At 36.4% G+C, this 15,531-nt stretch overlaps 2 protein-coding genes across 2 annotated transcripts; both read left to right on the top strand.

Moving 5' to 3' along the window:
* Positions 1–2,978, top strand: LOC130743122 (beta-xylosidase/alpha-L-arabinofuranosidase 1-like). Its single transcript, XM_057595243.1, has 3 exons — positions 1–105; positions 1,157–1,331; positions 1,948–2,978. Exons 1-3 carry the CDS (start codon positions 1–3, stop codon positions 2,826–2,828), a joined length of 1,161 nt encoding a protein of 386 aa, XP_057451226.1. The 3' UTR covers positions 2,829–2,978.
* Positions 2,979–7,112: 4,134 nt separating this feature from the next.
* LOC130739872 (pentatricopeptide repeat-containing protein At3g26540) lies at positions 7,113–10,041 on the top strand. The gene has a single exon (XM_057592329.1). It carries the CDS (start codon positions 7,257–7,259, stop codon positions 9,369–9,371), a length of 2,115 nt encoding a protein of 704 aa, XP_057448312.1. The 5' UTR covers positions 7,113–7,256; the 3' UTR covers positions 9,372–10,041.
* The last annotated feature ends 5,490 nt before the right edge of the window (positions 10,042–15,531 follow it).

A 15,531-nucleotide genomic window follows, 5' to 3' on the forward strand; every position in this document is an offset into this window, starting at 1 on the left:
ATGGTTATTAAAACCGGACCAGACCGGCCGGTTCGACCGGTTCGACCGGGAACCGGACCAGTTACCGGTCTGAAGTCACCCTATAACCGGACTGCAAGAAAACCGGTCAACAACCGGATAAACCGGTCAAAACCCGGGAAAACCGGTCAAAACCGGTGGTTTTCCGGTTTAGACCGGTTCAGAAAATTATATTAAAAACATAAATTTTCCTGCTTCCCAAGACTCATGCGGGCTGCGGCAGTTACTGCTTATCTTTTTCCAAAATTGATCAATTATTATATATGCATCTCAAGCTGTGTCACATTTATGAGAAAGCTTGGAATTTGAATTTTTATTTTGAAATTAAAACATACTAAAAAAGAGAGCAAGTTTGACCAAGGGTGAATCTTTTTTTCCTTCTTCTCGCTGGAGCATATAAAAGGACACAAAATTGGCTATGGTATTGGTGCCCACTTTGACTTGCTTAATTTTTTTTTATGTATTCATCTTTTCGACTAAAGTTTATTAATTCATATTTCTACATATTCTTATCCAACTTACAAGTTACAATAGCACACAAACTAACAATTGATAATAATATATTATATGTAATTATTTTTTTTTAGCCTTTTTAATTTTTACTAGTGGGCTATGTACAAACTCTTGCTTTATTTCTTAGAAGATATAATGTGAATTATAAATAAAAATATGTCTATTGTTATTTTGGTCCTACTATTTTAATTGTGTAATTGTGTTTTATAATTTTATTAATGATATGGAGCTGTAGATGTTATTTTTTTTCTTTAATATCACCTTATATATTATATATTTATTTTAGAATAATATTATTTTAACTTATAGCGGTAATACCGGTTGGACCACGATTCAATTACGGTTGAACCAATGAACCTTGAACCAGTACCCTCACCGGTTTGATCACTGGTCCGGTTTTAATAACCTTGATTAATATTAGTTTTAGTTGATTTCTTTAATAATTGATTCAAAAAATGTTCCCTGTGAGATTCGAACCCGGGTACCACACAAAATAAAACGAGTCCTTTCCACTGGGCTGTAATACCCTTTTAGTCAGTTTATTCGATTTTTAAGTATAAGTATTATTTTCCTTATTAATATTGGAAAATTACATCTGTAACTGCAAACCCTTATTTTTTACCAGTTACACACTTTCATAACCTCTGCTACCTCTCACGACTCTCGACCTCTGCTACTTCTCTCAAAGCTTGCGGCACTTCCTGCCTCCGCCGCCGCCGGCGCCTCCGCCTCCGTCCCTTCTGCCGCCGCCGCCTCCGCTTCCGTCCCTGCCGCTCTTGTTTTGGGTCTTTTCGTGCACGGTTTGTTGCCCTGTTCTCATTAACAACGTTCCATTGTTCCTCTCCTCAAGCAATTTTCCTCTTCCTCATAAGGTAATACTTTGATCTGATGCTATGATGTTCTTCATTTTTGTAACTGCAGCCTAGGATCTGAGTTGGTTTTGCTACTGTTGAAGTTTCCTGAAATTTTCTCCATACTCTATGCTATTAATCTTTTGTTTATTCTATTCACACTGTGTTTGGTTATGAATATCAATTAGGTAGCTTCAATTTTCGCTTTACAGCCAAGACTATCAGTTCAAATATCAATTAGGTAGCTTCAATTTTGCCCTCTAATCATTCACTGAAATCTTCTATGTGGGGGGCATTTTTACTATGTTTCACTCTCACCAAAAGACCATATAATCGCCTCAACGAATTTGGATCATGTTTGCTAGTTGCTTGTTGGTTTAGAGGGGGAAAAGGGTCTGGAATAGGGGTTGTACTTTTTTTTTTAGGTGAGCCAAATATATATAAGTATAGGTAGCACAAGAAGTGCCACTAAAATGTGTTGTACAGACCCAAAGGCCAAGTGAAAAAACAAGGTAACAGAACAGTAGGGAACAAGAGTAAAAAATCAAAAGCCTAAACATTTTAGAATTCTTTGAAATAAAGATTGCAGCATCTTCAGATGCAACTGTGATTGTAGTGGGTGCAAGTTTAGCTATAGAGGCAGAAAGTCTCGACAGAGTTAACATTGTTCTTCCAGGACAGCAGCAACTTCTAGTGAGTGAAGTTGCTAATGCATCCAGGGGACCTGTAATTCTTGTCATAATCTCTGGAGGAGCCATGGATGTGTCATTTGCTAAAACTAATGATAAAATCACAAGTATCTTGTGGGTTGGCTACCCCGGCGAAGCTGGTGGAGCTGCCATAGCTAATGTGATTTTTGGCTTTTACAATCCAAGTGGAAGGCTACTCATGACATGGTATCCAGAATCATATGTAGAAAATGTTCCAATGACAAACATGAACATGAGGGCAGATCCTTCTACAGGTTACCCAGGTAGAACTTACAAATTTTATAAAGGTGAAACTGTTTTCTCATTTGGTGATGGAATAGGCTACTCCAATGTTGAGCACAAAATAGTTAAAGCACCGCAGTTGGTGTCTGTTCCTCTAGCAGAGGATCATGTATGCCGGTCCTCAGAATGCAAGTCACTTGATGTTGCTGATGAGCATTGTAAAAACATGGCATTTGATATTCACCTTAGGGTCAAGAACATGGGGAAAATGAGCAGTAGTCATACTGTGTTATTGTTCTTTACTCCTCCAGCAGTGCACAATGCCCCTCAGAAACACTTGTTGGGTATTGAGAAAGTGCACTTGGCAGGAAAATCAGAAGCACAAGTTAGGTTCATGGTAGATGTTTGCAAGGATTTGAGTGTGGTTGATGAACTTGGAAATAGGAGAGTTCCATTGGGGCAGCATCTGCTTCATGTGGGAAACTTGAAGTATCCATTGAGCGTGAGGATTTGAAACAAGTCTTCAGTTCCTCTGCATTGAGTTTTATCCCCCCCCCCCTCCCCTCATTGGTTTCCTTATAGATTTTTTTTTTGTAGGGAACCAGAAATAAGTTTGATGTAACTGTAAGAAAATTGTCTGATTGAAACTGTCATATTTAAATCACAAATGTATACTGGATAATATTTACATGTGTTTGTGTCAGGAAACATTAGCACAATCACAATCAGAGGCAGATGACCAAGGTCATGATGACATAGTAGCTGTCGCATTAATCTGTAAGTACTGGTAATCTTTGTGATATAGTAGCTGCTAAGTATCCTTTGCCTCGTGATATAACTGGCAACCTATAACTTGTAGCTAAGTTAATGTAAAATGGAGTAGTGTCTGTTTATAACCTTGTCTATTTATTTACATGAAGTTTTCTATATAGAACAAAGATATATGAGTTTACAGCATTCATTTAGTGTTTATTCTTTGGCTTTTGTAGTGCCCTCGTCAGACTAATAGTGTTGATTGTAGATATTATGTGATGAAGTTCATGAAAGATATCATCACTCACCAACAACTTGTGATCCCAACGAAAGTAAGAAACTTTGATATGCTGTTTTGCAGTATTTTGAAGATTGTCAGTTCGTTTCCTACAATGAAGAGCAATTGCGTGAAGTTAAAGATGAGTGGGCCGCTTATGTTTTTTACAATTGTTTGGATAGTTATCTATGAGATGGTGGTAGATGAAGTTAAGGACGTGGTTGAGATATTATGCACTTTAGAAATTGCTTCGAATTTATGAAACTTTTGATATTTAGATATATTGGTTTTGATATGTTGAAGTTCAGAAAATGTTTATTTTATGGCTAAATTGATATCCTGTGTTTAGAAAATGTTGATCTTTTTTGTTTGGAAGACTCAAATGGGGAGAGGGTCCTTATGATTTGGAGACTCAAAGCACATTTCTATTGCAGACACTCATTTATGGGAGTTTTTTTTTGCTGTCATGAAATTACTGTCCATATGCTTGCTATAAGAACAGAGGTTCTGTTTACATGAGATGTTACTGTGCTTATATGATATACCTTGTTTTAGCTTATGGGTACTGTTTGGTGATGTGTATTGATTTTGCAGTCTTTCATAGCTTTTGAAATGTGTACCCTTTCCGTTAAATTATGATCAATATATCTTCTTTTTAGAAAAAAAGAAATGTTGATCTTTTTGGCTGAACAGGTGTGGTAATTAATTCAATAAAAAAAAAAAAAACAAATTACAGCGGTTCCGTGGTGGAACCGCTGTAATATATTACCAGTTACAGCGGTCAACGGGCTGAAACCGCTGTAAAAGAAGACTCAAGTACAGCGGTTATTCTAGAGAACAGCTGTTGTAGGTCTGTATTTACAGCGGTTTTATTAAATCAACCGCTGTAAATAATGCATCTTTTACAGCGGTTCGAACGCGGTTCGAACCGCTGTTAAGTCTTTTACAGCGGCGAGATCTACAGCGGTTTTGGACCGCTGAAAACCGCTGTAAAAGACCTTTTTTAACCGCTGTAAAAGACATTTTCTGGTGTAGTGAATATTGCAATGTAATTAGTCTCATATTATTAAGTTGATGAAGGAAGAAAGAGGTCAAAGAAAAATCTTGGAGAAGTCTCATACTTAGTGTAGTGAAGAGTGAGAGAGTTCATGGCTATATATAAATATATCTTAACTTCCTTGTTACAACACACCAAATGGTAACACCGTGAAACACTTTAAGCTTATATTTTTGTTTTCTTGTTCTTTTATGCTCTTTCTTTAGAGCATTATGAGAAGATGTAGATTAAATATTTGCTTTGGGGAGTGTGAGTATATTAGGGTCACAAGGTTTTTCAAAAAGAAGTCTGTGTGCAGTAATAATTTTCACATTGTGTTTATTCTATGGTTGCAGTTTTGACAATGATCGTGGTTTTTCTCAGATTTTGAAACTTTCATGTTATATTCGTATGTTGTTGATTGCATTCATGTTTATTTTATTTTTTCAACTGGGTTATTTCCTAACAATAAAAAAGATTAAATATGTTTCTAGTCTCCGATTTTTAAAGAGAAATCTAATTGGATCCCTAAAACAAATTGAAAATGGTCACAAACTATTTTTTTATTTGAATTTTTTTAATTTTTGTCCAATCAATCACGTGGTAATCTGATTCGGTCCAGGGTTGACAACGTGAACTTTTTTCATCAGTTTTAGATTATGCAAATATTTTTTTGTTATTCTGGAAAGCTGACAAAATAAAAAACAGACTGATGACCAAGGTTAATATGGTTTTTTTCCTTTCTTTTTATTTCTTTTGATCTTTTTGAGTCTAATATAGTGTTTTTAGTCTAAGTTAGTCTTTTTATGTTTTAGCATCATCATTTTCATTTTAGTCCTTCTTAGAGTCTTTATTTTCACTTTTAGTCCTTAGGTTCAAGTCTTTTTGCACTTCCGCCCTTGCCTCCTTGGTCTAGCATGTTAGAGTAGTTAGGGGCGAAATGGACATTGTAATAATAAACATGTGTCGGTTACCTTATGAACTTCGATGGCATTATGTGATGTTCATTTAGTGTGCAGTCAAGTCTTAAATGCTCATCATTTGTTGTCTTGGAATCTAACTTGATGGAGAATGGCAAGTGGTTGGTGATGATTGAGGCCCAAGGGGTTTCAGATACTTGGCAATGAAGGGAGTAAAAGCTAATGAAGGCCTTGAAGAGCATTCAGTGAAGCAAAGTGAGCTGGAAGAAGAACAAAGGATGCTGCCAGTCGAGGTTCCACGCATGTGCGTGCACCCTGTGCGTGGCACGCACATGCGTGGGTGGTCAGAGCCTTGGTCATTGTGGACGTGAAGGCCACACATGGGCGTGCACACAACCCGTACACATACGTGGAGGGTCAGCAATTTGGCATCTTGCCACACACATGCATGGCTTACCAGCTATTTTTGCTATAAATATGACCCTTTTGTAATTTAATTTACCATCTTGGTTTTTTTGAACAAAGTTTTGGAGTAGTGCCCTTAGAGCTTTCTTGGAGCAGTATTCCAGGTTTGATTATGCCTTTGTTAACCATGCTTGGCTAAGTTTCTTTTAGCACTTGGGTCGTGAATCATTTTCTTAGTCATGTTCTAAGTTTCTTAATTTTTATGAACGTGATTTTCATCTATGAATCTATTTCCCATTTACAATATTAGCTTGAATGAATGCAAGTTATTTTTCTTATTCTCTTCAACAAATGGAAGTTTGGTTTTGAATAAAGGACATGAGATTAGATTGATTTGTTGCTTGCACCTTAGGAATAGGGGTAGGGACTAATAGTTAGTGACCTGATACAGATCTCTAATCTTAAATTGAATCATTCATATGTACTAAGGAATTAGACTAATGATATTGAATTGGATGTTCTGCTTGCTTAAGGAATTAACTTGTAAAGAGTTAGGCTAAATCAACCATAGATGAATTTCAAGAGCTACATACACTCTTAGTTGTCTTAACATAACCTGAATTAGTGAAACTAAACCGAAGTGCTTGTGTTTTTATCATAATCATTTCCTTGCTTCATAATCAAGTTTACTTCAAACTGCATATATGTTGCTTTTACTTTTCTTGTGTTCTACACAACAAATTCCTCTTGCAAATTGGTTCAACACACAATCCCTATGGTTCAGCAATCTTTTATATTACTTCAATCGATCTATGCACTTGCAAAATAGGTATCACAGACAATCTAAGAGATAACAAAAGAATCTTTCAACAAGATTAACTCCAGTTCAAGATCTAGTATATCCACAACCGCAATGCTGGACAAAAGGGGCAGTTTTTAAATTTTTCCAAAAATATGTGTAATCAAATTTTAAAGTGAGACAATAAGTGATGTTCGTATAAATTTAATTGTGAACAACTGAATTAAAAGATAAAATACACTAAGTCATCACAATAATGTCGGTCAGAAACTAAAAGAGGATTCAACTCAGTAGGGGCAAACACCACTGTTGGAGAGGAATCTGGAAACACAAACCCAACGAGGCTAGCTTATGTCGGAAGAAGATAAGCTACGGGCGAGTAGAGATAGCAAAAATCTCTCCCAACACAGTTGCCGAATGAGAAGACATAACAAGGGCCTCCAACGACATGTCGATAGCCCAAATCCCAAACCAATAAAAATCATACTTTATGGCCAAAAGCTCATTAGAGAGGGCACAAGAACTAGCTGCGGAACTCGAAAAATCTCCCAATCAAGTGGCAGAAGAAAATTTTAAAATTAAGGATTGATTTATAATTTAAAAAAATGAATATTAAATGTGAAATTCTAGAAAGTAAAGACTTGACTCAAATTTACTTTGAGAACTAAATTTCAAATACAAGTATACAACAGAGAAATCAAATGCTACCGTACATTTCAAGAATAACATAACAGTAATATCCACTGTGCTATATGGGTGCAGGTGCTAGTGCCGCTTCTGTACTGAACCAAGTCCTCCACCAACCAAACCTGAAACCACAACCCCACGGCGCCGCCGCCACAACCACCACCACCGCCGCCACCAGGTCAGTGATCAGAACAATCCTCGGCTACCTCAAAGTTGGTCGCATCCAAAAAGCCACATCCATTCTCTTCGGCTACCCAGAACCCTTCCCTTACTCTCTCTACGCCCTCTTCTTCCGTCTCTGCTCCTCCCACCGCTTCATCGTTGAGGCCCGCAAGGTTGAATCCCACTTGTTAACCTTCTCCCCCAACCCACCCACCTTCCTCCTCAACCGCGCCATTGAGGCCTTTGCCAAATGCTCCTGCCTCCGCGATGCACGGGACGTGTTCGACGAAATGCCCCACAGAGATGGCGGCACCTGGAACGCCATGATCACCGCTTATTCTCAATCGGGTTTCCCTCGCGAGGCTATTTCGATGTTCATTTGTATGAATAGGTCTGGTTTGTTTGCCAATGAGGTCACCTTTGCCGGTGTTCTTGCCTCTTGTGCTGCTGCTAATGAGCTTCCTCTGTCCACGCAGGTTCATGGGCATGTCACAAAATTTGGTTTTTCTGGGAATGTGATACTTGGGACTTCCCTTGTTGATGTTTATGGCAAATGTGGGGTTATGGATGATGCCCGCAAGATGTTTCATGAGATTCCGCACCCCAATGCTGTCACTTGGAATGTGATCGTGAGGCGGTATCTTGATGCTGGTGATGCAAAGGAAGCTATTTCCATGTTCTCGCGGATGTTCTTGTTTGCTGTTTCGCCGTTGAATTATACCTTCTCTAATGCTCTTGTTGCTTGTTCCCGTGTGTGTGCAATCGTGGAGGGGATGCAGATACATGGAGTTGTTGTGAAATCAGGACTGCAGGAGGATAATGTTGTTTCTAGTTCTCTGTTCAAAATGTATGTCAAATGTGGTAACTCAGAGGATGGTACTCGGGTTTTTAACCAGCTTGGTTCAAAAGATTTGGTGTCTTGGACTTCCATTGTGTCGGGGTATGCAATGAGTGGAGAAACATGGGAGGCAAGAAAACTTTTTGATGAGATGCCTGAACGTAATGTGATCTCGTGGAATGCTATGTTGGATGGATATATCAAATCCTTTGAATGGAGCGAGGCATTAGATTTTGTTTATCTGATGCTTGGCTCAGTCAAAGATGTGGATCATGTCACCCTTACTTTAATGTTAAAGGTGTCAGTTGGCCTTTTGGATCATGAAATGGGGAAACGGATTCATGGCTATGTCTATCGACGTGGTTTTCACTCGAACCTTATGGTCAGCAATGCCCTTCTTGACATGTATGGTAAATGTGGAAACTTGAATAGCGTGAGAGTGTTGTTTAGCCAGATGAGTAATTGGCGTGACAGAGTTTCTTGGAATGCTTTATTGGCTAGCTATGGTAATCATAATTTAAGTGAACAAGCATTGACTATATTTTCAGGGATGCAGTGGGAGACCAAACCAACTAAGTATACATTTGGAACCCTTTTAGAAGCATGTGCAGATACCTTTACTCTTCACCTAGGCAAACAAATTCATGGATTCATCATTAGACATGGATATCAAGTAGATACTATAGTCAGCACTGCATTGGTTTACATGTACTCTAAATGCCGTTGTCTTGAGTATGCTTTTGAGGTTCTGAAGGGGGCAGTTTCTAGGGATGTGATAATTTGGAACACCATAATTTTGGGGTGCTGTCACAATCATAAGGGTAAAGAGGCACTTGCACTTTTTCTGAAAATGGAAGAAGAAGGCGTCAAACCAGACCATGTGACCTTTGAGGGCATTCTGCGTGCTTGTGTTGAAGAAGGCCTTGTTGAGTTTGGCACACAATGCTTCAAGTCAATGAGCAATGAATACTATGTCCCACCTCGGCTGGAGCATTACGACTGCATGATTGAACTCTACGGCCAGAATGGATGCATGGAAGAGCTGGAGAGTTTTATAAAGACAATGACAATAGATCCGACTATTCCAATGTTGAAAAGAGCCCTTGATGCTTGTAAGAAAAATGACTGCCCAAGATTGGGAGAATGGATTACAGACAAAATTAATGAATTTCAATATTAATTGATTTCAACTTACAGCAGGGACCTGGCCTTTTTAATGATGACAATTATATTAAAGCTTTGATGAGCTGCTCCAAGAAAAATGGTATATGCAATTTCAGTGAGCAGACATAATCTGGTTTTGCTGAAGGAAAATGAGATGATTTAAAGAGTACATGGAGAAGACTAATTTCCCGTTACAAGAGTATGCAAAAGAAAGTGCAAACTATTTTTTACTTCAGATTAAGATTCATGTGAGGAGAAGGATCATCCTTGGGATCAGTCTGATTCTTGTTTGTAGAATAAGCAGAAGGAAGCTTTTTCTGATGAAGTTATAATGAATTTGGAACTGTAAATATTGACAATGATGGAATAATTTGCCAGATAATGCAAGCATCATGTGTCTTGGCAGTTTGGAGCTGTAAATATTGACAATGATGGAATAAGTTGCCAGAAAATGCAAGCATCATGTGTCTTGGCAGTTGGCATGGCAAAGTATGATTGCTACCTGCACCAAAATTACCCAATGAGGGCAATGTTTAACTAGACGCTGGGATTTTCATCCGAATATTTAAGCAGAAAGCTAAGGAAATTTTGTTTATTAGGATTCTTCTGCTTGTTGAATGGTTAATCGCATTTGTAATTGTAAATAATTATTCTACCCAACATATTCGAATTCTCAGTTCTTCCTAGCGGCAAAGGATTTTTTTTTTTCTTTTACATCTTTCTTGTCGGATGGCATGTTCTATGTGTGCATGAAGAGGTGGAAGAGTCTTTGAATGATAACAAGTGGTAAGAGATGTGTGACCCATAATTTGGGGAGATGAAAGTCCAGGAATTTGATCCCTAAAGGAAAAATTTGTCCCATAAAAAAAGCGGAAGACAAGTTTTTTGTAAATGCATTTTAGTTGTGTGCCATAGTTCCAATGGGTCCAATTAAGTTTCTCAACTGAGTTTAATTCTTATGCGCGATGAGTTTTACACTACACTCATATAAGATCACGGCTTAGGTATATAAACATAATTAGTAATGTGGTAGAAATCAACTTAGTGCATGTAATAGTACATCAACCTTTTTCTCTTTGCAATAAGGTCCAACACAGGTGTTAGATACTCCCTCCGGTCCTATTTATAAGCATGAAAGAGAAGAAAAATCTTGGTCCTTTATATAAGAACCAAATGAAAGTTTGAGCTATATTAATTAATTTTTTCCAATGATGCCCTTATTAATTCTAACTTGTAAAATGTGTCTCATTAATTATTCTCTTTCTTTTCCACTTTCCAACACTAATAACAAAGGGTAATTTTGGAAGTTCATTTTAATTTAAGACAAATTTAATGCATTTTATCTAGTTTAACTACATTTCTTAAACTATGTGAATTTTTTTTTTGTTGCTTATAAATAAGACCGGAGGGAGTAGTTAGTTCAGAGTTCAATGTGGTACTGTGTGTGAAGAATAATTTGGTGGGAGATGTATGTCCATTTAATGTGATCTTTGAGCATCGAGAGAATTAATCTCATGACTGCGGACTAGGGGGTTTCTTGAAAAACCAAAAACATTTTTCTCTTTAACCAACAAGGTCCAGCACAATAGATGAACAATTGAGTTCCTTAAGTATTTAATTGATGGTTCAATCCCTCTGTAGTATGAATAGAGAATGATTTGTTGGAAAATACATTATATCTAAACTTTGAAGGGATTAATCAAATAACTGAAATAACTGTTGGTTGTGTAGTAACTTGGGAAATTAAAAATAATAATTCTCTTTAAAATAATTCGAATATGTTAAGTGTATATTATAAATTTCAAATTTTAATATATTTCATAATACTTTACAAATGTAGCATTTGGTATTTAAACTAGACAAACCAGAATAAAACAAGCTGTCAAAAAAAAAACCAGAATAAAACAAAACGTAACAAAATAATTATTGTTATGTATAATAAGATGATAAATTTAGTAAATATAACTCATCAGTCATAACATTTATATGAGTATAAAAAAATTGAGCTCAATGACATAGATTTTTCATATATATCATGACAATTTTGTTCTATTATGTTAAACTTAAAAAATCATCATAGAGATATGATAATTTTACAAAAATCTTAAAAAATCATTTTACAAAAATTATCATGGATATATGAAAATTTTACAAACATTATCACATAAAAATTATATAAAAGTGTTTCAGATATTTAGAAAATTATCCTGCAAAATGTTTATCAATATTTAAGCAATAATTATTTGTTCACACCTCTAAATGAGGTGGAAAGAGGTGGATGATGAGAGAGATAGAGAAAAAAGAAAAAGTAAGAGAGAGAAAGTATAAGATGTGATAGATGATAAGAGGAGAGAGATAGAAATAAAAATAGGTGAAAATGAAGTGTATAAATAAAGAGGTGTGTATATATCATTACTCATATTTAAGTTATAATGAAACATTATTTTAAAAAATGTTATGATGAAACCTTAGCACGAAAATTATAAAAAAAATTATAGTTTTATGAACAAATAAGCATAATTATTCAGTGTTAATTGTTAATATAGTTGACATTATTTTTATTTTTTTTTTGCCAATATAGTTAAATACTCCATCCGTTCATAAATATAAGACCTATTCCAAAAAATTGCGTTTATTAAAAAAGCACTTAATGTGACTAATTAGTGTATTGCTTTTTAAAAATGCATACATTCTTTCCTATTTACCCTTTGCCATTTTCTCTCACTAATAATCATTGCATTCATAGTTAGTTGGATTAGTAGTAATTAATGGTAGGTGGTAACTTTGGAATTGAAAACATACAATTAATGTGAGGGTTAAATATGGAAGAGTACAAAACATTTTGCTAGATTATTGAAAGAGGTCTTATATTTAGGAACATGAAAATTTTGAAACTAGGTCTTATAATTAGGAACGGAGGGAGTACATAACAATTTCGTATATCTTTCTTTTGAAAGGAATTTTTTTTTTTTTTTTTGCATCGGCACGTTAAATTGCACCCACCAGGTATTGATCCCTAGACCTTTTCCTCCCAACTCATATGTCACTCAATTCTTATCACTTGAGCTATCATTTGAAGACAGGAAGGAATTTCGAATATCTTATTACTTTACAAAGTTTTTTTTTAATATTTTGCTATTCTTATTACTTCATTATTGTATTACTTTTTTAATATTACGGTACTATTTGGCTAATCTTTTAATTTTTCTTCTTTCCTTTTTATAAGGAGAAGTTGGGCCAAATATAATTTATAAAAACTCTTTGGAAAAGATAATAAAGAGCTTCGCACCGTGCTCCCCTCTCTTACGCCCCAGAATCTGTTCGCTTATTGGTTTGAGAGCCTTTTGACACATCACCATTGCATCCTCGTCATTGCAATGTTGTGGTGGGCGTGGCGGTGGCATAATCATAGAGCTTTTGGCGAGAATGCCTGGCAGTTGAACCATGTGCCGCGATTTATACATCATGACGTTATAGCTTGGACCAAGTACCTTCAACCTCCATCTCTCTAGCCTCCTCCTCTTCCAGGAAGCATAGGCACGAGTCTCACTGATAGTGGGATAGTCATGGTAGTAGCAGTGGATGGTGTTAAGTTCAAGCGCTAGATATATCGTTTCTCATATTTTGGATGATAACAATTTTCAAGAGTATAAGTAAAGTGATTAAATATATCATGTGAATTGTATTTCATGAAATCACACTTTTTCCCCTCATATCTTATCGTCTATTGTGAAAGAACAAAACCCTGACATGAGGACAAAGCATCAAGGCATCTTGTGCCAACAAAGGAATGTCAAGTTCGTCTCACTTGAAGAAGAAAAGGGTAGATCAAGATCAAGACAATCTGCGTGAGAAAATGACAAAGCATCAAAGAAAGACGAGACAAGCAAAGAAAGTCAAATCTTCTAGATCGTCTGAGCAAGAGAAAAGAAGAACGACCACTACAATACAGTTTGTGCAATTAAATTCAAAACTACAAGGAAAATTATACAAGCAAAGAAATGTCAACCCTTCCAGATCGTTTGACCAAAGGAAGAAAAGAAAGATCAAAGAGCAAGAAGAGTCAAAGCATCAAGATCATCTAGGGAAGAAGTCAAAGCTTCAAGTCATCTCATGCAAGATCAAGCGAAGCTATTAGATCGTCTGAGAAGACTGCGTTCATCATCGTCTATCTCAAGGACTGAACGAACGAAGCAATGATCAGAGAATGAGCGTCAAAGGAGTTTGAAATACATTTATGACAAGCAGCTTATTGTCTTTTGCCTACTATCATCTACTCATTTAGGAAACTCACTTTAAGACAATCCATCTCCAGAAAGGAAGCTTCAAGTGATTGGTCAAAGCTTATCTCTAAACCCCCAATGACCAACATGAAGAATGAACGAAGCAAGGTACATCGTCTGAAGAATAGAAGAACGATGAAGAAAGATCGTATAAATAAAGGAAAGACGACACAAGCAGAAAAACAATCAAAGCAGATCATCTGAGTGGAACAAAGTTGATCAAATGATGAAAGCTGCAAAGTCTAAATAATAACCGTTGAAACAAAGAAGAAAAGAGCTTAGAATAATTTCTTGGAGAAGTTTTGCAAAGTCAAGATCACTGAGATGCAAGTAAATAACACAAGAAAGGGGGTTTGAATTGTGTTCTTATAAATCACTTTTAAAAACTTATGTTTTTGAAAAGAATATTAGTTCTTGAAAACTGTTTGCAAAAATTTTCATAAACCCTTTAGTGCAGCAGAAATTTAAGAAATATGAAGCAGACGATCAGCACACAGAGATTTATACTGGTTCACCCTAAACGATTGGGCTACGTCCAGTACTTGACCACCACCAAGATTTTCACTAGCAAGTTTCAAGGACTTCTCCAAAACAAGTATTCTCAAGGACTCCTCCTACAAGTATTGTACATGACTTCTCCTACGATCATTTCAAGATCGTTCAGCTCTACAAGGTTTCTTTTCGTACAAGAGTAATGGTAGAGAATTTAAAGCACTGTAACTCTAAGTGTTTGGGTTCAGATTTAACTTTGATCACTCAAGAGTTCTAGATCTAAGAGAGAAATAAATGAAGAGGTTCGACTCTTTTAAGGTACGAGGTTCTCTCTTTTGCTTAGCAGATGTAGTGGCTGGTATTTGACACTTAGGTATTTCTGCTTTGAGCTTTTGAATACTTTGAAGAATTTTGAAATGAATGCTTTGAATTCTTGTGCTTGCAGCGTTAATTCTCTGTGTCTTCATTCTTCATGTTTGCCTTAAATACTCGCTTGCTAGTGTTGTAGCCGTTGAGAGACATGATCTAACCGTTGTTCTAGCCGTTGAGAGATGAAATCCATCCGTTGATTCAAAGGCTTCGGTTGGTAGCTTCATTGAATGCTTGCTCAGATTCAAGTCTATCCTTTTGCCAAAAAGAAGATGTTTGTCAGCTAGTAGGTGGCAATAGACTTGGGCTACTTTTCAGACATGAGACAATTAGGAAATATGATGTTGACAAGTTGTCCTTTTCCCTTGTTGGTCAGCGCGCCTTTAGCAAAAGTACATAGTCTTCACGTGATCTTTTTTAATGTAAGTCAAATGGTTCCAATCTGACTTTGTCTTTGACGCCCAAAATTTGTCTTCAATTTTTCTGACTGATGAGTTGGCATTGGACTATCAGAATGAATATGTCTTGTCTTGAACTTGTTTGCGTGCTAGACAGTCTTGTGAATTCTGAGGCCTTTTCTTTTTGAAGCGATTGAACGTTGAAGCATTGTATGCAAATTGAATTTCTCCTGAAATTCATGTAAGATCAAGTTTTGATCTAGTAGTACAACTCTATGTTTTGATGATTACAAGTTAACCTTTTGATATGAACAATTGTGGTACTCTAACGTGTTTTTCTGAGTGTGCTATTTACAGGCTCTGACCTCAACTCAATCTCACACAAATCAGAAGCACTGTGTATAAAGAGCGACCCAAGCAACGCTTTCGCATTCACCATGTTCAGTATGAACAGTGGAAAAGCTTCAGAAGTTCTGAAGTTATACAAACTCTGATGTGGACTCAGTCACTAGAAGTTCTGAAGATCCAGAAAGTCTGATAACCAAGAAACACTGAAGGCTCAGATATTCTGATGGTGTAGAAGACTCTGAAGATCCAGAAGCTGATTAGTGAAATTCTGATGTCCAGAAGCAAG

Source organism: Lotus japonicus, chromosome 1, assembly GCF_012489685.1.
Source record: "Lotus japonicus ecotype B-129 chromosome 1, LjGifu_v1.2".
Taxonomy (NCBI): Eukaryota; Viridiplantae; Streptophyta; class Magnoliopsida; order Fabales; family Fabaceae; genus Lotus; species Lotus japonicus.